Below are 25,793 nucleotides of genomic sequence, written 5' to 3'. Positions count from 1 at the left end.
TAACTGAGATACATGAAAAACACTTTGAATGCACATCTTGCATGACAGATTCAGCTGCACAGAGTCAGGGTTGATCAGAGCCTCTATTTTAAAAGGTCTAATAAGGTTAGGTGAGAGTTTGCATGATTCAGTGTGTAAGGGAACATACTTGATAGAGAGCCATACTTTGTGATCAGGTTAATAACGGGGTTCAGGAGTCCAACGATGGTCTGCACATTGTTTATTTCGCTCCTCGGTCTGAGCAGCCCGTGTCACCCTTAGAGTTGCTGACACCAGCTGAGATGGTGCTGAACTGATGACACAGAGCACTTACTTTCAATAGAAGAAAACAGGGGTGGCTAAGAGCCCCAGGATGATTTGAAGCATGGGTGTCCAGTGGGTGATGAAGTCAAAGAGTTGTAAGAATACTCTGTCCACACTAGCTGAGAGATGCAGGTCTGATAAGACTTGTTGCTGCAAGAAAGCCATTACTAAGACATCAGAATAAGACACAGAGGCTTGCCTGGGCGATGAAACACCGCCATGGACTGGAAGATGTTATTATGGACTGATGGAGCAAAATGTAAAACATGGAGGAGGAAGTGTGATGGTCTGGGCCTGTTTTGCTGGATCCAGGGTCGGTGACTTGTACAGAGTGATAGGCACCCTGAACCAGCTCCATGCAATACCTCTGGCATGTACCAAGTTGGTCAAGGGTTCATCCTACAGGAAGGTAATAACCCAGAACATAAGTCCAAGCTATGCCAGAACTACTTCAGGAAAAAAGAACAAGGTAAGCTTGAAAACAAAGAGTGGCCAGCACAGTCTCCAGACTTAAACCTCATCAAACTATGTTAACATTTTGTTTTTGTGGCCCGCAGTAAAGGTGTTTGCTGCCTGGCTGTGGTGCTCCTTGTTCGTTTGGGTCTCCTGAGTGACCAGAGACCAGAGAGACACTCTGAGCCAGAGAGACTGAAGTCCATGGCACCACGGAAAAAAGTGAAATTGAAATTGTAACAGGTTGATATAAAATTGTGAAAACTTGGCATCTTTGTCTTCCTTCTCATTATTAACCTAGCAAGGGCGAGTGGGGGATTTCTTTTTTTATTAGAGATTATGTATCGGAATTTCAGGAGCGGGACCACGTCTCCAAACACGCTCCCTCCAGTTGTCATCTATATAGGTTCCCCCAGTTCTGTAAGCTGTTCATTCTCGTTTACGTGCCCCACCCTCCCTCCCTCCTTGTTCTCAGTTCTTTAACTTCTTCATTTCTATTTAGTACATGGGGATCTGCCAGGCCCGGGAGCCGTCGCAGGTGGACGCGATGGAGGAGGCACACTTGCACACAGGAATTTTTTTCATCCCACATACAATTTGTTTACAAAATACCGATACTAGTTTAGGTCTGGTTGAAACACAAACCACTGGGTCAAAGACCCAGAATCATCATACTTATGCTTCAGCCAGCTACACAAAGGGTTTGCTTTCTTGCCTCTTTTATTAGTTTTTTTTCTGCTTTGCTATATCAGTGTTAGTCCCTATGAGACCATTGATTCTTGCAGCATTAAGTGTTGTGATTTTTTGATTCAAGTGAAGTGCTTTTTGAACTTTTTGAAAGCAACTGACTCACATAGTTATGTTGATATCCCAGTCTCAATAAACATATTCCGCAATGCTTCCGCTTGTTTGTGATGCTCCTACGAACTGACCAGTAGCCATCAGGTTGCTGTTAGAAGCACTGCATTAAAGAAGAAATAAAATAAAATGTAAAAAATAAAAAAAAGAGAAAAGCACTGTGTGTTTTGTTTTTTGTTTTGTTTTCTACAAACAAAAAAACAGTCATATTCAAAGTAATCTCAAATTAGACTCTTGCACTTTCTCCCAATGTTTCCTGACATGATGATGCACTTGCCATCTGCTGGCATAATGCAACACAACAAGAAAAAAAAAATAGAAACTAGACTTCACATTAACCGTGGACTATTGTTTGACGCACACAAAAACAAAGAACTAAAAAAAACTAAGCACGTTTTCTCGATTATTTTAGTTGATTTTAATTCGTTTCGGGAACGCTCAATACAGTTTCAGTTAGTTTTCCTTTTTTTACAAACCCTTGTTTGTATTTATTTGAGTTAAAAAAAAATGTTTATTTAGTTCTAGTTATTTTGTTGTTTTTCATTAATGATAATAACCTTACTAGTCAAAACTTGAATCCTACAGTGCCACCTTGCCAGGTTGAAGACAGGTTAAAGCTTAAGCCCCCTCCCCAGAACAAACCATACATGCATCAATCATCTAACCTTAATCGATATTTCTATTATCATGACAAAGATATTCTATTTACTACTTCTAATGATTTTATTCAAATATAGAAGTTAGTTCACAATGATAAAAATACCAAACAAAAGACTGTCAAACTCTCCTTTGTTTTTTAAGTACTTGGTAAGCTTTCAGTTCCACCCTAATATAGAAAGACTTGGAATTTGCCACTTCATGTTTGACGCTCTGTACCTCCAATATAGTGGCAACCTGGAGCAGAACAGCCTCCCAACATTCCAGCCGGATGAAGGCTAATGAAGCGTTGAAGCTTTCCATCCAATTGGTTTGGGAAAAATGTTCATTTCTCAATGCATATGTGAGAAATTAACATTTGTTTTTTGTGGTCTATTCATCGAATTTATTTATTAATGTGTAATTACTAAAATTCGTACTTTTGTTACGTCCTGCAAGGCAGATTATGTAGAGAAGAGAGTGTGGACCCAAGAGCAGACACTGAAGACTGACTTACTGAGAGAGAGCTTTATTTACAGTAGGAGGCAACATACAAACAAGAGAAGAGAATGGCCATAACTTAAACTAAGAAAAACCTAAACTAGGAATGCTAACAAAAAGATGCAACCAGAGACAAAGATCTAGGAAAAACCTGAAACCTGGAGGGAACAACAGCAGGACGAACGCAGGTGAAACACATCAACTCCGAAAGTTGGTGGATGATATCACTCTCATTGGTTTGATCCAGAATGATGACAGTCCGCATACAGACAGGAGGTGGACCAGATGTTGCACTGGTGCAGGCAGAACTACATAGAGCTGAACCAGTTCAAGACTGTGGAGATGAAGGTGGACGTTTGGATGACCAAATGATTCCTGCAGCTAGTGAGTCAGTGATGTAGCTCTCTATTGCCTCTCTCTCAGGCTTTAGAAAGTCTATACAGCCGACTGGTGGGCAATAGAGCACCAGGAAATAAGTTAATACTGCAGTCATTGGGACGGTGAGGCAGAGGAGAAAGATTCAGTAATGGAAATACTGGGCATAGTGGACCGCAGACAGGTTTTGTAACACCAGGTACTGCAACCAGAAACGCAATTCTTAGCCCAATCGATTTGCAGATTATGATGGCTAAGCCAGGGACAGCCGAGAACCAATGGAGTACCAGGGGCATGGAACAAAAACAGGTTGACCTCCTCCACATGATTGAAGGACACAGGCTCTGAGCAAGAGTCTCAGAGCCTTTGATCAGCACAGCGCACGAGTGAGTGTGGGTCATATACAGTAATTTTTCTTGGCAGGTAAGACCAGGCAGGGAAACATCTTGAGTGGTGAACCCTAGTATCCCCACAGTTACTGACAGGCAGACTCTTTTGGCTGCGACGGGCAAGTATCAATTTAGTGTCCTCTTTTCCCACAACAGAAACACTCACCCGCCAGCAGTCTTCTCCCCCGGTTGGAATGGGATAGCGTAGCTGGTCCGAGCTGCATCGCCTGCTCCTCCCCGTCAGTTTTGAGTACCACCTGAGCCCATTTTAGCGCTTGTCCCATCAGCAGCTCCACCATGAATGAAACCTTGGCACTGTCTGAGGAAAAGGTGCGATTCTGCTGCCTAAAAACAAGCGCACGTTGGGTGAGAAATCCCCCACTTTTCTCCAACTCTACCGAAAACTTATCTGGTGTCTGCAGTTGCTGCTACCACGGAACAGGGGGAGGAGAGGGAGGAAGAGGACAGGAGGCAGCAACATGTAGCGTTGATGGTGGAGGTGAACAAATTCCAACATTGGAGCACTGGGTCTGAAACACACCTTAAAACTCTAAACATTTTCTCATGGAGATGCAGTTGGCAAGAACGGGGCCCAAATGCAGGAATTTCTGATCCAAGACAATACATTTATTTACAGTGAGAATGTGAACAATAGTGAAACACTTTCAAAGACATGGCTCCAACCTTGGATAATTACAAACGCTCCACTCCCACCATAACACACTCCTCTCTAGGTTCCTAACAACACAAGATGTACTGTAGAGGTTAGTTTAGTGTACTCAGTCACAACACGTAAAGATAATTTCCACTCAACAATCCAGCATCAACAGAAGGTCGGCCACACAATTAAATAGTTGCCACTAACGAGGGTACTCAGTGGCAGCTGGTGAGTGTTGATGGAAGACGGGTGTGGCTGGCTTCAGCGTGGGAAATACCTTTTGGCCTGATGATGCCCATAAACTGGCACGCATGAATGAACACACGCACGCACGCACGCACGCACATAAAGGAGGAAACAGGGGCCCGGGAGGGGAGCCAACAAAAAACACAAAAACAAACAAGAAAAGGAAGGGAAGTGTTATCCATCCGCCTGGTGAGGTTAGTGCAGGAGTAAATCATTTCACATGTTTAAATTATCTTTAAAATTGTAAGGTATCCTGTGTTACTATGCGTTTTTTATGTTTATGAGCTTATAAGAACAATTGGGTGTGGCTTACTTTGCACTTGGCAGGTTACACGCATGCGCTCAGTGAATGCCACACCTGCACGAAACAGCCAGGGTGTTGCCTTTGTTGAGTGTGTGTAACGCCCACGTGTCTTTTGTATCGCAGTAAAAGTTGTTGGCGTTGGCGTGATGTTTTTCTTTTCCAAGTCTTAAGTAGATGCCAGTGAAATTGATAGTCGTTTGACAGCTTTTATCCAGACAGTAAGAAACTCTCCATGCCGCTGGGAGACTCCCCTGAGACGTTTCTTCAGTCATGATTCGGATTTGTTGGCCCGTGTTTGTGTTGCTACTTTTTGTGGTGAGTCCAGAAAGACTTTTGTGTCGATTAGAAAAGACTTTCATATGGAAAGTAGTTTTTTTTCTATGAAACAAGCTTAATTCATAATGTGATTCTTTTGTTGCTTTTATTATTTAGGTTTTTCATCTTTTTAAAACATAAATCAATCAAAATGTATAATAGATTAAAGACAACAAATTATAGTCAAGCATTTTTAAATCTAATCACAATTATGAATAGTAAAATTAGCATCATCGTGATTTCAGCAGGCAATATGAAGCAAAACCGGTGCTAAAAAGCGATCGTCTGCTAAAACGTGATGCCGTGTCAAGGTAGTTATCCCGGAGATAATTTGTAATAAATAAAATCAAATATGTGTTATAAATAATATCAAGCTGAACCTGCCGCAATTTCCTCCCCCTGTCCAAATCATTGACAAATGTGGTTTGAGAATCTGGTATATTGAGCGTTAGTTTAGAAAAGTCGACTTCCCGCAGACGTGATTATGCGCTTATCAGGCAAAACGTCCTCAGTTTGCTGAAATAATCCCCTCCGGCACAACGTGACAACAATAAATGTATAATTTTCTGTCGTGACCCAAACAAATGAACGGCAATGTAATGACATTCGTCTTTAACTTTTTTTACTAAAGTAAAATATCAGCCACGACTGTTGGTTGGAATTGAGGCGGAGTCGACTGGATCCGCTGTCCTTGCCCAGGGCGCGCTCCAGAAGGGGAAACAGATTGTGTCGGGGCAGCTTCACTGGCAAGACCCCGGTGTTTGCCATAAAATGATTGCTCACATTTAAACTGTTATAAATGACTTGCTTGATCTATAATCTGTCAAAAAATAGATCAAACACATCTCTCCTAAAATATATCAAGTAATTTTGAGGTAGAGGGAGCATCCCTATCAGAAGCTCTAATCAATTTTTGGAAAGTGACTGTTACTTATCCTGTTATTTATCCCGGCAAAAAGTGCCATTGACATTAAAAATGTATTTTTCGGGAGAGAGCTGGCTAGCAGAAGTTGTAACAAATAGAGCAGAACTGTGATGTGATAGGTTACCAAGGAGGACTGGATTGATTATAATATGGTTAAAATGATGCAGTCATAAAGATACTTCAAAAAGGAATAGTTCTTCTATTTTATATCTAACCCAGGGGTCTCAAACTCGTGGCCCATGCAGGGACCACTTACGACTGTGTCACCCCTACTGTATATTGCTGTGAAAAAATATAATGCGATTTGGCCCTTTAGGTGTTTTTTCTTTGGGAGGATTTGTTTGTTGCTGAGTGCAATGTTAAAATAAGTTCTGTAAAAAGCAAAAAGTATATATTTTATATGAAGGCAATATGAGCAGAGAGTACAAACATCTTGAAGGACCGGGTGTGTTAGTTCAGTGACAGTTATTTGTAAAGAAAACAATTCTCACTAACAGTCAAAACCTAATGTGTACTCTTATGTCTGCATTTGTATTTTGTTAAATACGAACAAAATCATAGCAGAAGTGCTGGACCGTGTCTAGGCAGAAAGAGAGTATCAGTTTGTGTATTTGGTAATTCACTGAAAGGCTTCAGTTAAGAGTGAGGGGAAAAAAAGATTTGCACTCATGTTTGCAGTTTTCTCTTGTTATACAATATTTAAAGTTTAAAAAAACAAACCACTGCATTTTTAGACATATTTGTGGGTGTATTCTTGGGGTTTTTTCTTACTATTTGAACACGTAAGCAGCCCTCCAATAAGAAGACTGCGCAAGCAGTGGCCTACAGCTCACTAAGTTTGAGACCCCTGAATCTAACCCATTCATAAATCCTGTTCACTAAGGTCTGTTTAACAGTATAAGTAAGCATTGTAGACTACAAAACACACACAGAAAACTCTGAAATCACTTTTTTTCAGTCGCTTTTTGGCACAACACTGGCTTACACTCTAGTTCAGCCTCTGCATTAACTAGGCCAGCTTGGACACGCCTGAGCTTTTTTCCCCCTTTGTACTATTTTACCTTTTTACCGAACTAAAGTTGTTTGGTGTTGCTTGAATCAAGATGTGATTCGGATGGAATAGCTATTGGCATTCAGACCGCAAACTCAAAAGTAAAAAACTCTCAGGAAAAATTCTGTTGTTCATAACTGAATGTTATTATTATCTATAACTGTTGATTCTTCACTTTACATTCTGAAAAACCATTAGGTCACTATAATAAATACATTTGGTTTCATAGTTATAAAAGTGTGGGAAATAAGGTTCTGACCTTAGAGAGATTTCTTCAAGTGAATAGAGAGTTGTTTTTAAGTGCTCTGAATGAGTTATTTGATGGCAGTAAAAGTATACAACCACTCCTTACTTTTCTTCTCATTATTACCTTACATGCTTCAACTGAACCTTTCCAGTAGTGGCAAGAGATGTGTCAGCTTTTGTGTGTGGGAAAGCTAGCAGCTTTATAGCCCCTGCAAGGTGTGTGTTTTTACATGCACAGTTTAATAGCATCTTGATTTATGATTAGTTCACAATGTAGCCTGCAGAGTTTGTTGGCTGGCTGAGACGCCACACATGCATGCATACACACACATATTTACATACGTGTGTGTGTGTGTGTGTGTGTGTGTGTGTGTGTGTGTGTGTGTGTGTGTGTGTGTGTGTGTGTGTGCAGCGAGCATGTATGTGTGACAACTCAGCCAGAGCAAGAATTTTTGAAAGTAAAGACCTGAAACTTTCCTGCTGTGAGTGAATTATTCGCCAAGTCATATTTTACCTGCTAAAGACAAGAAGATTGACAAACAATTGCAGACTGTTGCTTTTAAGGTTTTTCAAACTGATATATAACAAAAACCTGATCTTTAAGCATCTCTCTAGGTTTTAAATTACAGACAGTAATTCCAAGAAATGCTTGACAAGGATTAAAAATGGGTGTTCTTGTTTTCTTTAAATGGCTGGTGATTTCTCCAAACATATTTAAGCGTATGTGTTGTATTTCAGGTCCAGGCTGTTGTGACGAAAGCCAAATCTGGAGACAGTCTAATAAGAAGAAAAAGAGCCTGGCTTCCCCCACCACTGAAATTGGAGGAAAATGTGGACCACACACAAAAGACTTCTGTTGCCAGGGTGAGTCATTGATTTAGTTTTTTATTCCTTTTTATTTTGATGATCTTTTAATTTTTTATTTTAATTAAATTGATTAAAATAATTTTTATTAGGGTTAGAAAATCATGATATACAATATATTAAGGTTTTTAGCATTAACATACTAAGATATGAGGAATCTATAAGGAATCTGTGTTGTCTTTGTTGTTGTTATTGTCCTATGATTATGACATATTTGTGAATTATGCTATGCTTAGCTTTTCATCTCATTTTCAGATTCATTCAGATTTAGATGATGGTAAAGGAAATCTCAAATACTTCCTGAATGGCCGTGGCGCAAACCAAGATCCCTTCCATGTGTTTGTAGTTCACGAAAGAACTGGATTTATTCGTGTGACCCAATTACTTGACAGAGAGTTCATCAGTATGTACAATGTGAGTGAGACAAAACGGTTATTTTCCATCATGACTTCAGTGCATTCCGTATCAACAGTTTACATAAATATTTGTAACGTCTTAATTAAACCTAACGAGGTTTCCAATTTTAGCTTTCTGGTGTTGCTAGGTACAATGATGGCACTCTGGCAGAGGAAAACATCGACGTACGATTCAAGGTTACTGATCAGAATGACAATGCACCAGTGTTTGAAGACGTCTATACTGGGCGTGTGGATGAGCTTACACCGAGAGGTTAGTGCTTCGTTTTTATGAAAATTCCTCACTAATCACTATCCGGCATGTGATGACTCCATATTCCCATATGACTAATATTCAATTAATAAATGAAAACAAAGTTTTTGTTTTTGTTACATTGCTTACAGGTTGAACTTACTTAAATGTAATGTTATACTCAAACTAAACAATGTATTATGGAACAGGGTGTTTTTTTTTAATGTACATCAGCTGTGAGATGGGTTGTGTTGAAGGTATTAGGCGATACTAGAACTCTTGATGTTGTCTGTGTAGATTCTCCATCATCCAGGTCGTCGTAATCTCAACTTTTGAAGATGCCACAGAGAGGTTTTGTTTGTTTGTTTTTGTTTTTTGAGAAATTAAAATGTCATTCCTTGATATGCTTACAGGGACTTTTGTTATGAAAGTCGCGGCAACGGATGCCGATGAACCAGACAATCCCAATTCCCAGGTTTTTCATACCATCATAGACCAGACACCACCTCATGACATGTTTTACATGAACAGTGACGGGTCCATCTTCATCAAAAACAAATTAGACAGAGAGGTATGAACTAAACCCCACACCAGTTTCAGAGCTATGTAGTTAATTTTTTATTTGAATTTTGATATTTAATGATAATAATAATCATAATCATAATATGATTATTAATAATACAATCAGATGTTAGAGTAATTATTCTAGCATCTGAATTTTAAAGTCCAATGAAAATCTAGTTTAAGACATTTTTTCAGATGGTAAAGTTCAGTAAATACATAATGTTTATTAGAGTAATGAGCAGTGATGTTAATCAACTGATATTTCTATTATTTGCCAAAAATAATTATCATCTTGGTTATTAACCATTTTATTGCAGCTCAGGTAATTTGTTTTTGTTGTTGTTGTTAAATTCCACACTCTGGAATTCTGTTTTTATACATATGGCTTTCCCTAATCTCAACAAACAACTTGGTTATCTATATATTCAGTAAACCGCTTAGAACAGCATTTTTACAGAACACCTGACCGTGAGTACGGAGAAAATATGAGAAAGTTTGCAAACATTAAACGTTTTAAACAGTTAAAACATGATATGTAATATATTTGGTGCTTAATGAAAACTCTGGATTTCAAAGTGTGTGTCTCTGTGTGTGTGTTATTTTTATTTTACCCTAAAAAAAAGTTCAAAAGGACAAAGTTCAAAATATAATTTATGGGCCCTTCAAAGATGTCTACTAAATATAAATTCTACTGGAAAAAACCGTATCTAACCAAACAAAGTATATCCACCTTAACTCACAAGCTACGTCCACACTAATGCATTTTCGTTTGAAAACGCATCGTTTTCTCTACATTTTGGCCTCCCGTCCACACTGAGATGGCGTTTTCAAAACGCTCTCAAAACTCAAAATGCTCTCAGTATGTACATGCTCCAGATAGCTTTTCTTCAAATTCTTTAATTCTCACTCACTTTTGCAACTTTGTACTTTTGTGTTACTCGCAGCAACAACTCCACCTCATTGTTAGTCCATTTAAAAAAACTCTGTGCTTTTCCTCGACATTTTGCCGTGACGTTTCAAAGAGATGGAAAGTAAATAAACGGCAGACAGAAATGAGGCAGGCCGAATCTTCTTGCTTTTCACGCATGCGCAATACTGGAACATAAGCGCTTTCAGCCGTTTCAATGTGGACGCACAACTCTGTGAATACGACTGAAAATGCTAGTGTGGATGTGGAGCGTTTTCAGACAAAAATGCCATTTTTAAATCAATCCGGGCTAGTGTGGACGTAGCACAAACTGACCTAACCACAAAGACGCTGCAGGGTTACCTTTATAGTGGTTTGGCCATAATATTTACATACAATAGGGGAAACAGAACAAACACCAATAACTTAAACTGACTTATACTTGTAAATGGGAAGTTTTAGAACAAAGTGACTAATGAAACTTCAATCTGTGTGGAAGCTGGGGGGAAAAGTCATGAAACTTTGTTCTGGTCTTTGTGACCAGAACAAAGAGACTTGGAGTTAGAGAAACAGTCTTTTTAGTACGAGCTCCTATGATCCTTCTCTAATCCTGCACTGGAGAACATGAGGCAAAGGCAAATTCATGGACTATACTAGTCACCAAATTTATATCAGTGGACAGTTTTTGTTTTTTTCCCTTTGATCACTGAAAGTGTTCCTGGTTAGCTATTTTGCCTACCTACCTAATGGATAGCTAACCAGAAATATTGCTACAGTAAAGTGTGATGCAGTCTCTCTAAGAAATTAGTAACTTATTGGTCTGTGATTTCAGAAATGTGATCAGTATATCTTGACAGTAAAAGGTCAGGACCTAAATGGTAAACCAGAGGGGAACACTGGAACTGCCACTGTTACTATAGCTGTTGGTGATGTGAATGACAACCTACCAACTCTGGAAAAAGAGCAGGTAGTTTTCTTTCTTGCTCTCTTTTAAATCAACTGTGTAGTTATTTACAAATATATGCAACATATTGCTGAAATAACCCCTATGATTTTTTTTTATATTCTCCACCTATAGTATGAAGGTAGCATTGAGGAGAACACAGAAGGTGTGGAGGTGATGAGGATCAAAGCACAGGACCTGGACCTGCAAGGCACTGACAACTGGGAAGCTGTATTTGATATTGTCAAGGGCAACGAGGCTGGGTATTTTAGCATTAAAACAGATCCCAACACCAACGAGGGAATCCTAATGCTTGATAAGGTACTGCAGTTTGAAATGAAACTTGTTGTTGTTGTTGTTGTTATTATTATTATTATTATTATTAATCCTAGTCTTTAATACAGCATAAAAACAATGCAAATAGAAATCTTGATATCTCAGAGCATATGCATTTTAAACACCAAATCTGGTGGAATAGTCCAGTGTCCGTTTGATCAAATTGTCCGGCAAACTGTACTGTCCAGAAAAACAAATACATGTTTTATATTGTGAAATAGTTAAATTTTTTCGGTTAGTTAAGTAGTGCATGCCCATGAGATCATCATCTCTTATCTGACTGTTCTTGGGTCCGCCTAAAATTTTGTCCATATAATTATGAATAGAATTTCTGTATATCTTTGACATTTTCTTTAACCTCATGTACTAATTGGCAGTAAGTTTGTGAATTATTAATGATTAATTGTTTTCATTTAACTCAGGAAGACCATTAATAAATGCAAACATCTGTCATTATTATGATGAATTGTAACAGATAATCTTTGTTTCTGTCTGTCATCTGTGTAGGCTGTGGACTATGAAGATGTAAAAGACATTGAACTTGGACTATCTGTGAGGAACAAGGCTCAGCCATATGGATCTGGGACAAGTGCTGGAATAACTATTGGAGGAGGGGGGGGAGGAGCAGGGGGAGGAGGAGGAGGAGCAGGGGGAGGAGGAGGAGGAGCAGGGGGAGGAGGAGGGGGTGGTGGAGGAGCAGGGGGTGCAACTGGAGCTGCTGGGATTTCTGGTGGGACACCCTTTAAAACCTATCCTATCAAAATCAATGTGAAGAACCAGCCTGAAGGGGCAAAGTTTGATCCCAAAGTTAAAGCCATTCATGTCTCAGAGGGAAGCACCTCCTTCAACATTAAAGATGTTATTGCCAGCTACCCTGCAATAGATGGAGACACTAGGAAACCCGCTCAAAATGTCAGGTCAGTGCATATACAAATAAGTGCACATTAAAGCCACTAAAACTAAACTACAGTGTCAATTTCACCTTTCATTCACCGTAATAACAATATAGCTTATTTCTGCTGTAGGTATATTAAGGGATTCGACCCTAACAACTGGCTAACTATTGACCCAGTCACAGCTGAGATCAAACTGAACAAGATGCCTGACAGGGAATCTCCACACTTGGTCAATGGGACATATTTTGCCAAGATACTCTGCGTTTCAGAAGGTATGCTGCTTTACTGTATAAATGCCGACACTTCAAAAATTATTTACGTAAGGGGAGTACCCTTGAAAAGTAGCTTTGGAATTGCAACCCCTGGGAATTTCTCACTTATTAGTCAAGCCAACTTCCTTTACTGTGAAATTAAAAAACATAAATGTAACACAACCGGTGATAGTTTTTACTAAACATAATATTGTAAACAAATTGCCTGATATTTTGTAGACGAAAAAATTATTATTTACTGTCAGGGTATTGATGCATGATTAAAAACCTAATGCAACATAACTACAAGTGCATCACATTGCTGGCTAAATACATCTGTACGGTCTGTATAATGCCGACTTGTCATGAATAAAAACAAAATGGCTATTCAGCAGTAAGATTCATGTAAATAAACAAAATCAATATTAGTTTTACTTTTTGTCCAAAAATAGTAATAGTAAAGCAAATAGTTCTTGAACTTATCTCTGACAAAATGGACATAATCAAAGGAAAAATGTTAAATTCTTGCTTTTTATTTATTTCTTTTTTTTTAATTTACCAGACACACCTGATAAAACAGCCACTGGCACCATAGCCATCCAAGTGGAGGATTTTAATGACCACTGCCCCATCTTGACAAGTAACATGGAGACTATGTGCACAACAGTGGATGCTGTTATAGTGAACGCTAATGATGAGGATGCATTTCCCAATGGACCTCCTTTTGTGTTTGAGATCCTCCCAGAAGGCACTAAGGGAAAATGGCAAGTGGAGCATCTTAATGGTGAGTAGAAAACATCACCACAATATCATGAGTGTGGTACATTCAGAGACTGAACCACCGACTGGCCAAAGAAGATGAGTGTGTACTTGCTCTCTTCTCTGTGTTAACTTCTTCTTGTCCAAATTTATCGGACTTTTTACAGTTAAGAAATAGACTCCAAGGAAACGATGGCTCAAATGTGATTGGTCACGTTCAAAACAGTACCACAACAAACCTATCTGACGAACTGTTTTCAAAAAAAAAATTGAAATAAACAAAATGAACTTTAATTGCAGATACGGTGCTTTATTTAAGTGATTTAGCAAGGGAAAAGCAAATGGCTCAATCAGTTAATAATAATCACATAATTAAATCAATTTAAATTTTAGAAAAAAGTAAAAATCTTAAATAATCAAATCTAAATTGTTGCTGTATATCTATTGGTTTTATTGAAGTTTTAGTGGAAGAAAGAGAAGACGCTCTGGCAATAGAGGATCTTCTGCTCGCTATGACAAAACTACAAAGAAATAACGGCTAATGGTTACCTGCAAAGAGTTTTATACATCCTCTTCCCTCCACCTTTCCATCTTCACATGGCCAATATTTGCATCCAGTCACTTGATGTGACATCCAAGCATCGTCTCACCTTCTCCCTGTGACCTCTCACATAAAAGTTTTGACCACTTTCTAGCAAAAGCTACTTTATTACAGTTATCACATTAGTTCACTATATTTCACTTCAATTTGCATGATTCCTTTTTACTTCTGTATATGTATATACATATATACACAGTCCAGATCGAAAGTTTAAGACCACTTGAAAAATGGCAAAAAATCATATTTTGCATGGTTGGATCTTAACAAGGTAAAATGTAGAGCTTTCAACATGCTACAAGAAGAAATGGGAGTGAGACAAAACATTTTTTTGAGCATGTAATTTATTGAAAACAACACTTAAACTGAAATAGGCTGTTTTACAGCTGATCAAACGTTTAGGACCACATACCTTTAAAAGGCCAAATCTGTGCAGAAATGTGGATTCATTGTCTTTTTCTGTCAGGTGGTCACACTGTCATGATCTTCTGACGTCAAAGGCAAAAAAAACTTTTCCCAATTTGAACGTGGTTGGGTTGTTGAACTGCACAAGTATGGTCTCTTGCAGCACACCATCACTGCTGAGGTGGGGCACAATAAGACAGTCATTTGGAATTTCTTAAATGATCCTAAGGATTGTGGAACAAAAAAGTCAAGTGGAAGACCCCAACGTTACTGGCATGACAAGCAGATGCCACCTGAGATGTTCTCTACGCGCCACAGTGGAGGGGACGTCATAATGGTCTCGGGTGCTTTTTCCTTTGGTGGAACAATGGCGCTTCAGGAGGTGCAGGGGCGTCAAACGGCTGCTGGCTATGTCCAGATGTTGCAGAGACCATCACTCATGATTGAGAGCCCTCGTCTGTGTGTTAACGACTATGTTTTTCAACAGGACAATGCTGCAGTACGCAATGCCCGCAGGACAAGGGACTTCTTCAAGGAGAATAACATCACTCTTTTGGACCATCCTGCATGTTCCCCTGATCTAAATCCAATTACAAATTTGGGGGGATGGATGGCAAAGGAATTTTTTTTAAAATGGACAACAGTTCCAGACAGTAGATGCCCTTTGTGCAGCCGTCTTCACCACTTGGAGAAATCTTCCCACTTACCTCCTGAAAATGTTTGCCCCAACTAATTTTTGGGGACTACAGAATGAAGCAATTGTCAGCGACCTCATTTACATAGATGTAGCTGTTCACCAAGAGCGAATGAGACATCACCAGGATGTACAACAGCGACATTGGAATGTCGTTATAGTTGGATGATAACAAGGAGAGGGAAGGTAGTCAGAATTGAGGGGATCAAACTACCAGAAGGCAACATTGCAGACATTAAGGACAGCTACAAGCACCTTCAAATCTCACATGCAAATGGGAACCATGAAGAGGCCACTAAGAAAGCTGCAACCACCAAGTACCTGCAGAGGGTCAGGCAAGTCCTGAGGAGTCAACTGAACAGTAAGAACTGCTTCAAAAGATCCACCATCATCCCTGTGCCCAAGAACAGCAAACCCTCATCCCTGAACGATTACTGGCCAGTTGCACTGACCTCGGTAGTAATGAAGGTGTTTGAGAGGCTGCTGAAGAACATCATCTCCTCCTCCATCCCAGACACCACAGATCCGCTGCAGTTCGCCTACAGATCCAACAGATCCACAGAGGATGCCATCGCCCACGTCCTACACACCACTCTCAGCCACGTGGACAAGAAACAGGGTAAGTATGTGCGAATGCTGTTTGTTGATTACAGTTCAGCGTTTAACACAATAGTGCCCTGCAGACTGTTCACAAAGCTCAGGGATCTGGGACTTAACAGCCGTCTGTGTGCATGGGTGTTGGACTTCCTCACTGGCAGAACTCAGGTGGTGAGGGTGGGCAGGTGCTTCTCCAACAGCATCACCATCAACACAGGAGCACCTCAGGGATGTGTCCTCTCGCCACTGCTCTACTCCCTCTACACTTCAGACTGTGTGGCCACCCATGGCTCCAACACCATTGTGAAGTTTGCTGACGACACAATGGTGTTGGGTGCCATCTCCAACAACGATGAGGCGGCCTACATGGGTGAAGTGAAGAATCTGGCATCGTGGTGCCAGGACAACCACCTCCAGCTGAACGTCAGCAAGACCAAGGAGCTGGTGGTGGACTACAAGCCCATTATCATCAATGGAGCTCCAGTGGAGAGGGTGCAGTCCTTCAAGTATCTTGGTGTCCACATCTCCTCAGACCTGACATGGGCTGCCCACATTCAGGTCCAGACCAAAAAGGCTAGGCAGCGCCTGTATCACCTACGACAACTGAGGAAGTTCAGGGTCTCTCAGGATTTTCTATACAGGCGCTGTGGAGAGCATCCTCACACAGAACATGACATCGTGGTTTGGGAACAGCTGTGTGAAGGACCAAAAAGCTCTCCAGAGAGTGATCCGTACAGCAGAACGCTGCTGCAGGATTGCTCTCCCCCCGCTTCAGGACACCTACACCAGGAGATGCCGGACTAGAGCAGCGCAGATACTGAAGGACCCGTCCCATCCTGGCAACAAACTGTTCCAACTTCTGCAATCTGGTAGAAGGTTCCGCATCTTCCGGGCAAGGACAGAGAGACTCAAGAGGAGCTTCTATCCCCAAGCCATCCGTGCCCTAAACACACACACCCGCCCTCTCACATCATCTATAATTGACTGAGACAGGACTCTTCCAGACACTAAACCAAGGCACAATGTACATTTCAATTCCTTTAATTTTAAATATGTTTATATTGTCTATCCTGTAAAATAGTCAGATGTCTATTCATATTAATGTACAGAATTCACCTGCTACTACTGCACATTCACCCAATGTGTATATATATATATATATATATATATATATATATATATATATATATATGTGTATAAAAACACCCAGCACGCCCCTGCGGGCGGTTTATCCTTCAAGCTCGGGTCCTCTACCAGAGGCCTGGGAGCTTGAGGGTCCTGCGCAGTATCTTAGCTGTTCCGAGGACTGCGCTCTTCTGGACAGAGATCTCCGATGTTGTTCCCGGGATCTGCTGGAGCCACTCGCCTAGCTTGGGAGTCACCGCACCTAGTGCTCCGATTACCACGGGGACCACCGTTACCTTCACCCTCCACATCCTCTCGAGCTCTTCTCTGAGCCCTTGGTATTTCTCCAGCTTCTCGTGTTCCTTCTTCCTGATATTGCTGTCATTCGGAACCGCTACATCGATCACTACGGCCGTCTTCTTCTGTTTGTCTACCACCACTATGTCCGGTTGGTTAGCCACCACCATTTTGTCCGTCTGTATCTGGAAGTCCCACAGGATCTTAGCTCGGTCATTCTCCACCACCCTTGGGGGCATCTCCCATTTTGACCTCGGGACTTCCAGGTTGTACTCAGCACAGATGTTCCTGTACACTATGCCGGCCACTTGGTTATGGCGTTCCATGTATGCCTTGCCTGCTAGCATCTTGCACCCTGCTGTTATGTGCTGGATTGTCTCTGGGGCATCTTTACACAGCCTGCACCTGGGGTCTTGCCTGGTGTGATAGACCCCAGCCTCTATGGATCTTGTGCTATATATATATATATATATATATATATATATATATATATATATATATATATATATATATATATATATATATATATATCAGGGGTGCAACGATATTCGTATCGATATTGAACCGTTCGATACAGTGCTTTCGGTTCGGTACGCATATGTATCGAACAATACAACATTTGTAATTTATTTTATCAATTTTCCTTCTGACGATGCTGTCTGTGTTGAGCGCTCAGTGAATCTGTGTTCGACTACTCCGCCTAGGCTGCACTGTGGAGCGCAGATCCACTGAGCGCTCAACACAGACAGCATAGTCAGAAGGAAGAGCGCAGGGCACCTCCCCCACCCTCATTCAGATCTGGCGTTTGGAATTATTTTGGTTTTCATGTGACGTATGACCCTGAAGGTAAGCGAGTCATGGACTAAAGTAAAACAGTATGTTGGATGTGCCATGCAATGCTCAATTACATTGGTGTGAACTAGTGTGCTAGCGCAGTTAGCTCGTTAACGTGTTGGCCGTCTAGCCCCATGCACGGAGCGATCGGCGGTAGCTCGTTAACGGAGATTTGCGGTGTTGTGGCGTTAAGGTCATTTCAACGAGATTAACCTGAAAGCACTAGTGGGAACACGACGAATATGACTGCACATTTATGCCGACATCATCCTAGTGCAAAGACAAGTGGAAGCAGACAAAAAAAAGCAAGCATGCTACTAACTTTAGCCGAGTCATTTAGACAGCTGTTAGCACATGATTCTCCTTATGCTGCTGAGAATATAGCCCAGAAGAAGCGGATAGTATAGCTTTTATTTTGGAAAGAGCCATTTCTCTGTAATAAACTCTCTTTTCCAAAGATGAGTGATTCCTCAATCAGATACAGGGCTTGCAATATCGCTAGCCCGACGTCCCGGAGCTAGCGATCTTTCCAGTCGGGCTACAAAAATCTCTCTGCCCTGCCCGTCGGGCTATTATAGGAAAAATATATGTCAATGCTTTTGCATTCTTTCAGAAATGTAGTTGGGTAATTATGTCATTGGCATCGGTGAGCCACTGTCAATATGTGACATATTGAAATCGCGTTTGAATTTGCGCTTGTTTTTTTTGCTTTCACTTTGCAATGACAGCACTGATCTGTGAGTGATGATAATTTGCGCACCAATTCCTCTGACATCGTCTTATTAATCGTTAGCTTACTATGCAAACATGACAAGTGAAATCTCCCGCAGCAAGCTTAAACATGTGAGAGGTTGATCGCGCAGAGAATCGCTGAGCTTATGTGAGTCCGTGTGTAAAAGTAGCAGTATATATATTTTAGTTCTGCTGAGCCAAATAAGACAGGTCGGGGTGAAGAAGTGACAGCCAAAGAAAAGCTTACCACAAAACGGAGAAGTTATGACAAATGAGACTATAAGGCAAAAAGAAAGTGCAGCTTTATGGTTTCATGGACAAAAGAACCTTGAACCTTGAACCTTGAGAACAAGATCCGGGCTATCAACATCTTCGCCCTGCCTGTAATCAAGTACCTTGCTGGGACAATAAGCTGGCCACAGGAGGAGATAGAAGTCACTGACGTCAAGAGCAGGCAGTTCCTGACCATGCACGGAGGGTTTCACCACAAGTCCAGCACCCTGAGACTGTGTGCTATGCGGAAGAAAGGAACCTGGGGACTAGTGAGTGTCAGTACAACATTCCATATTGAGACAACATATGTCCACCAGTACATCAGGAAGATGGTCATGATCAACCACGTGATCAGTGAATACCTCAGGCAGCACAAACCCAAGAAGGAGGACTAACCATCATGGAAGGACAGGCCCCTGTACAGTATGTAGCACTGGCAGATATAGGAAGTGGCTGACATTCAGAAATCCTACCAGTGACTGGACAAAACTGGACTGAAAGACAGCATAGAGGCACTAATCATGGCAGCAGAAGAACAAGCTCTGAGCGCAAGATCCATAGAGGCTGGGGTCCATCACACCGGGTAAGACCCGACGTGTAGGATGTGTAAAGGTGCCCCTGAGTCCAGCACATAACAGCCGTGTGCAAGATGCTAGCAGGCAGGGCATACATGGAACACTATAACCAAGTGACTAGCACAGTATACAGGAACATCTGTGCCGACTATGGCCTGAAAGTCCTGAGGTCAAAATGGGAGGTGGAGAATGACCGAGCTAAGATCCTGTGGGACTTCCAGATACAGATGGACAAAATGGTGATGGCTAAACAACCAGACATAGTAGTGGCGGGCAATCAGAAGAAGACGGCTGTAGTGATAGATGTAACAAATACCAACTGACAGGAGCATCAGGAAGAAGAGACACAAGAAGCTGGAGAAGTGCCAGTGGCTCAGGGAAGAGCTCGGGACGATGTGGAGAGTGAAGGTAACAGTGGTCCCAGTGGTAATTGGAGTGCTCAGTGCAGCGACCCCCAAGCTAGGCGAGTGGCTCCAGCAGATCCCAGGAACAACATCTGAGATCTCTGTCCAGAAGAGCGCAGACCTAGGAACAGCGCAGAACCCTCAAGCTCCCAGGCCTCTGGTAGAGGACCCAAGCTAGGAGGATAAAGACTGCCTGCAGGGGCGAGCCGGGAATATTTTTTTATATAATACACACTACGGAATTATGTAGCAAAGGAAAAATTGTTAAAAAACAACAACACAGCTCTCAGTGAGCTTCATGATGTTGTCACCTGAAATGGTTTTTACTTCACAGGTGTATCTTGTCAGGGTTTATTTGTGGAGTTTCTTTTCTTCTTGATGGGGTTGGGACCATCAGTTATGTTGTGCAGAAATCAGGTTTGTACACAGCTGACAGCCCTATTTGACAACTGTTAGAATTCCTATTATGGCAAGAACCAATCAGCTAAGAAAAGAGAAATGACAATCCATCATTACTTATGGAGTAAAGGTTAGTCAGTCTGGAAAATTGCTAAAACTTTGAATGTATCCCAGTGTATCCCAAGTGCAGTGGCAAAAACCATCAAGCGCTATGAAAAAAACTGTCTCACATGAGAAAAGGAAGCCCAAGAGTCACCTCTGCTGCTCAGGATAAATTAATCTGAGTCACCAGCCTCAGAAATTGCAAGTTAACAGCACCTCAGACTGGAGCCCAGGTTAATGCCCCATAGAGTTCCAGCAGAGAGTCAGTCTCTACATCAACTATTCAGAGGAGACTGCATGAATCAGGCCTTTATGGTCAAATAGCTGCTAAGAAACCACCACTCAGGAAAAGCAACAAGCAGACACACTGAACCAGTATGGAGTTAGTTGGACCATCATTTATTTTTCAAAAGAAAAACGACACAAAACACACCTCCAGGCTGTATGAGAGCTATTTGACCAAGAAGGAGATTGATGAAGTGCCACACAAGATGGCCACAGTCACCTGACCTGAACCCAGTTAGATGTTTTGGAATGAAAAGGCACAAGGGCCAACAAGTGTCTCTCTGGGGCACACCTTCAGTACTGTTGGGAAACTGTTTCAGGTGACTTCCTCATGAAGTTCATTGAGAGAATGTAAAGTGTGCAAAGTAAAGGGTAGCTATTTTAAAGAATCAAAAATATAAAACATGTTTTGAGTTGTTTCACTCTTTTTTGTTTACTACATGATTCCATATGTGTTCATTCATAGTTTTGATACCTTCAGTGAGAATCTACAATGTAAATAGTCATGAAAATAAAGACTGCCACCCAGTCCTCCTCCACTACTTCTCCTGAATCCACAGCTTCACCTCTCACATGTTGGAGCTCCAAAAACCCTTCCCTGCCACCACAGCTGTATAAGTACCACACCATGTACTATATAAGGTGCACCTGTGTACCTGGCTACATCATCAGCTACACCCCTACCAACTTTATTAGACATGCTATTAGGCACAGTACAATTGTAGCCTAATATGCTGGCTACTTTGAGATTTGTTTTAGCTAACTAAGCAGCAAACCCCAGATCAAGTACAGTACCTTTTTTGTTAAAGCATATAGTTACGGCTGTATCAGGTGACCCTGAATCCTCCCTTAGTTTTGCTGCATTAGGCTTAGGCTGCTGGGGAATTCCCATGATGCATTGATTTCTTGATTTCTTCTTCAGTCACCTTTGTCACTCATTATGTGTTAATAGGCCTCTCTGAATTGACTCATACTTGTTATTAATCTCTTTCTTTCTTTCACAGCATGTCTTTTTTTCTGTCTTCTTACCCTCACCCCAATTAGTCGCAGTAGATGGTCACCGCTCCCTGAGCCTGGTTCCGCTGGAGGTTTCTTCCTGTTAAAAGGGAGTTTTTCCTTCCCACTCATGACAAAGCGCTTGCTCAGAGGGTCATATGATTGTTGGCATTTTCTCTGTTGTATTATTGTAGGATCTATCTTACAATATAAAGCAACTTGAGGCGACTGTTGGATAATTAAAATTGAATTGAATTTTATTAAGGCAGTAGCAACAATCCCACCACAATTTTTACAGAAATTATATAATCTAATTCATGTTCAATTTGTTTCACATATTTTTCTGTTTTCTGACAGACACTGCAGCTATCTTGCGGTCTCGGGAGTCTCTTTGGCCTGGTATCTATGAGGTGGAATTTTTGGTGAAGGATCAGCAGGGGCACATGTGTCAAGATCCACAGAAAGTCAAGGTTGAAGTTTGCACCTGTGAGGATGGAATCATGTGTGGAAAAAAAGGCGCCAAGGGTCAGCCAAGCAAACAAGCGAAGTTGGGACCTGCAGGCATTGGGCTGTTACTCCTGGGCCTATTACTCTTGTTGTGTAAGTGTTAATTCATCCTAATTGCCATAATGTATTGGTTTTGGTTTTGGATAATTAAGAGAAGAGGGAAACCACCTTAAAGTTTTTTAAATAAACAGCTGCTGCTGACAGATGTAAGACTATGATACATTTATTGTTACTTTATTGTGTATATAAATTATAGCTTCTTCCTTGAAGGATTACTGCACCCTCATACCTTACATTTAAGGTTAATTAAAACTTGGTTTTACAGTGATTCCGTTGTTGCTACTCTTCTGCAAATGTGGAGGTGCTGCAACCTTCCCAGACCTCTTTACTGAGATGCCATTTGATACAAAGTCACATCTCATCAACTACCATACTGAACGTCAGGGAGAGAACACGGTGAGAATTGTATTTTCTTCACTGCACTGAAGAATATTGGCTAATGTGGTGATGCCTACATGAAAGTTGTGTCAAAGTGATTTTTAACTTTGTACTAACATGTACATTTTTGGCGCAATTATAGGACGTGCCACTACTGAACTTGCCAACACAACTGGATGGAGATGTCTTAAATGTAGCCATGGCTCAAAAACCTGTAGCAATGGATGCGTTGGGCAGTTTTGATTTCGCACAATCTGTTGGATCCATTAATAGGCTGAACGGGGCTAACTACCAAGGTAGTTACAGAAAAGAAATTTGGGGCATGAACCAACAGGATCCAAGTGGTTTCTACTCTGAGACTGAGACAAGAGAATCGTTGGGAGGTGTAGGACTTTATGATGGGATGGCTCTGCCAGACCACTTTTTGAGGCAATATTACGATCAGGTAAGAAATCTCATGAGTTGGAAAGGTTCAGTAGCTAATGAAAAGCAAAGCAGAGATTTGAATTAATTATAGGGACGTGTTTTGATTAGCCCTTAAGGCTGAAAACGTATTTAGTTGTTCATAAAAATTCCTTGCACATACCAAGAGTTGACATGAAAAATACTATCTGAATAATGGTGTCCTTTTTACTTCAACAGAAAGTCACTGATGGAAATGATAACCTTGGCGTGAAAGATGGTTTGTTGGTGTATGATTATGAGGGCCAAGGGTCCTCTGCTGGCTCAGTAGGCTGCTGTAGCCTTTTGGAGTCAGACAATGATCTTCAGTTTCTTGATAACCTTGGACCAAAGTTCAAGACTCTCGCGGAGGTGTGCAGAGGCGAGAAAATTTCTTATGATGACAAACAAGTGCCACCTCCTGTGTCTAATGTCTATAACAATCCTCCAGCCTCAGTTTCAAGTTCAGTGAGTGTACAAAAACTGTCCCCTCCACCCAAACTGGAGCCAACCATGCCCAAAGTGGAGCAGAGTATGGTCATGAAGACAACCAAGCATTCTGAAATGGCAAAGGAAAGTACAACTGCAGTGAGGGAAGGGATGAATACAATGACAAGAGGGTTGGCAAATCAAGGCCAGATGGTCCTAATACAGCAACAGCAGCCTGTCTACTACACAACCACTCCTGTGTTGCAGCCAATGCATTACGTAGTCCAACCACAGGTTCAGAACACTATGATCCTGGCTGAAGCACCAACCACCAACCTTCAAGGCCTGATACTGGTTAACAACACGCAATCTGGACCTGCCCAAGGAGTATTTGTTCAGGGAAGCACTCTCTTGTCCAGTGGACAAGCCCAGGAGCCCACCATGGTGCTGGTGGATAACAGTGGTGCCCAGCGGAGTCATGCAAACTTGATCCAAGCTACAAACTTGTCTGGCTCTCAGACCATGAAGGTTGTAGAGGGTAAGGTCCCTGCAGGGTCAATGAAAGTGCGGAAGGGGAATCAGGCTTCCTATGTTGAGGGAGGTCCTCTACAACCAGGAGACCTTCCTGGATCTCAAAAAATCCTAATGGTCAGAGAGAACTTTGTTCAAGATGCAAATGGTCTGCCAAAGAAGGCTGAGGTCTTTGGCTCTGAAAGAATTCTCTACAAGGACAGCCAATCCACTGGCTCTATGACCAGTAAGTTTGGGTCCTCTACTGTTACAGTATCCGCTGGCCCTGTATCCCACAAAGTACAGGAGAAATTCACTTAACTGAGAAAGGCAAAAGTGCAAACTTTTGGCAAAGATATGTTCCAGGTCTATTCTTATGACTTCACTATGTGCATATGAGGTTACGGGTGGGAGCTGTGCTGCTTAATTTTCTTGTATGCTACATGGAAACATGCAAAAGATCTCTGTAATGGTTTAAATGTTTAATAGTACAGACAGTAAATGAAATGTTCATTGCAAATTGTTTAATATAGTATTCAACACATTACAATAAATACTAGTAAGGTCTTTTCACTTTTCTTTTCACTTTATAAACCACTACTATTTCCTTGTGTCCTGTCTTTTTTCTGGTCTCTTCTCTTTCCCCTCATTGCCAACTGGTCTCAGCAAATGACTGCCCCAGTTTGAGCCTGGTTCTCCCAGAAGTTTCTTCCTGTTAAATGGGATGGGGTTTTTTTTCCTGTTGTTGAATGCACTTGCTGTAGGGGTCATGACTGCTGGTGTTTCTAGTGTAGGGGCTTTACCTTACAATATCAAGTGCCTTGAGACACTGGTTGTTGTGAATTGGCTCTAAATAAATAAAATTGAATTAATGGCTACAAATATATAACTTTGTTATAACCATTATTTTAACTTGTTTGTTTTCTTTCTAATATGGAAACTTTATGATGCATGTGTATGTTAACTGGACTATCTGAACGTGAGAGAGTGACTGATGGGACTACTTCCAGCTTAAAGATAGCTGGCTCCTTACTAACACTGTGCAACTAAAGCCTCCAAAGTAGTCCTGCTGTGGTATAGGGAAAATCCTATTTTGCTCTCCTTCATACCAGCTTCAACTGGTTTGGCTTTACCTGTAGCTTTTGTTGTTGTCTTGAGTGGGCTGATTTTGCTCTGTTTGCTAGATGTGGAGGCACAGGGGAATTCATAAGATTTATATTCCTAAGATAGGAAGCAATTAGAAGTAAATGTTGGATAACATGGGGACCCTGTTTCGTGTTGCATGTTCACACACTTTCAACTCAGTAATTAATTGACATTTTTCAGTTGTTTGAATGTTGTATTAGGGTTTCATTCATTTCCTTTTGAATGTATAATTTTTAATGGTTAGAAATTGTAAAAACTCAATCCATTTATTACCATATATTTGAACACTCATGTGGTGGCCTAATATCAATGGGAAAGCATGTATTGGGGAAAAACATTTATGCTTAAGATAATAAAATCTTTGGTATGGAGCACTTAAAGGTCTGCAAGTGTTTTATGTTCACTTTTCTCCCTGTGTCAGTTCCACGTTTTTCTACCATGAACTCAAATTTGGAATATAGTGAGTTCATTTTTGTTATTTAATTATTTAAAATCTTTTTTTTTTTTAAATATTGGTAAGTTGACTGGTTCATAGCACTTTTCATAACACTCAAAGAATATCATAGAGTGATGCTACG

General features: G+C 41.0%; 1 protein-coding gene across 2 annotated transcripts; it reads left to right on the top strand.

Moving 5' to 3' along the window:
* The first annotated feature begins 4,817 nt into the window (after positions 1-4,817).
* LOC113009077 (desmoglein-2.1-like) lies at positions 4,818-25,589 on the top strand. 2 transcript variants are annotated; one of them, XM_026147155.2, is made up of 14 exons: positions 4,818-5,038; positions 7,999-8,124; positions 8,380-8,538; positions 8,652-8,793; positions 9,186-9,343; positions 11,076-11,210; positions 11,322-11,507; positions 12,030-12,439; positions 12,548-12,690; positions 13,232-13,453; positions 22,102-22,344; positions 22,577-22,707; positions 22,832-23,134; positions 23,332-25,589. In XM_026147155.2, the coding sequence occupies exons 1-14, from the start codon at positions 4,994-4,996 to the stop codon at positions 24,388-24,390; spliced, it is 3,462 nt and encodes a 1,153-aa protein (XP_026002940.1). In that variant the 5' UTR covers positions 4,818-4,993; the 3' UTR covers positions 24,391-25,589. The 2 variants fall into 2 exon arrangements, with proteins under 2 accessions (XP_026002940.1, XP_026002941.1); XM_026147156.2 differs by lacking the exons at positions 4,818-5,038; positions 7,999-8,124 and having other exon boundaries at positions 8,418-8,538; positions 8,669-8,793.
* The last annotated feature ends 204 nt before the right edge of the window (positions 25,590-25,793 follow it).

Source organism: Astatotilapia calliptera, chromosome 17 (genome assembly GCF_964374335.1).
Source record: "Astatotilapia calliptera chromosome 17, fAstCal68.1, whole genome shotgun sequence".
NCBI classification, from domain to species: Eukaryota; Metazoa; Chordata; class Actinopteri; order Cichliformes; family Cichlidae; genus Astatotilapia; species Astatotilapia calliptera.
The sequence above is the reverse complement of the archived record's forward strand: the minus strand, read 5'-3'. Positions and strand labels throughout refer to the sequence as shown.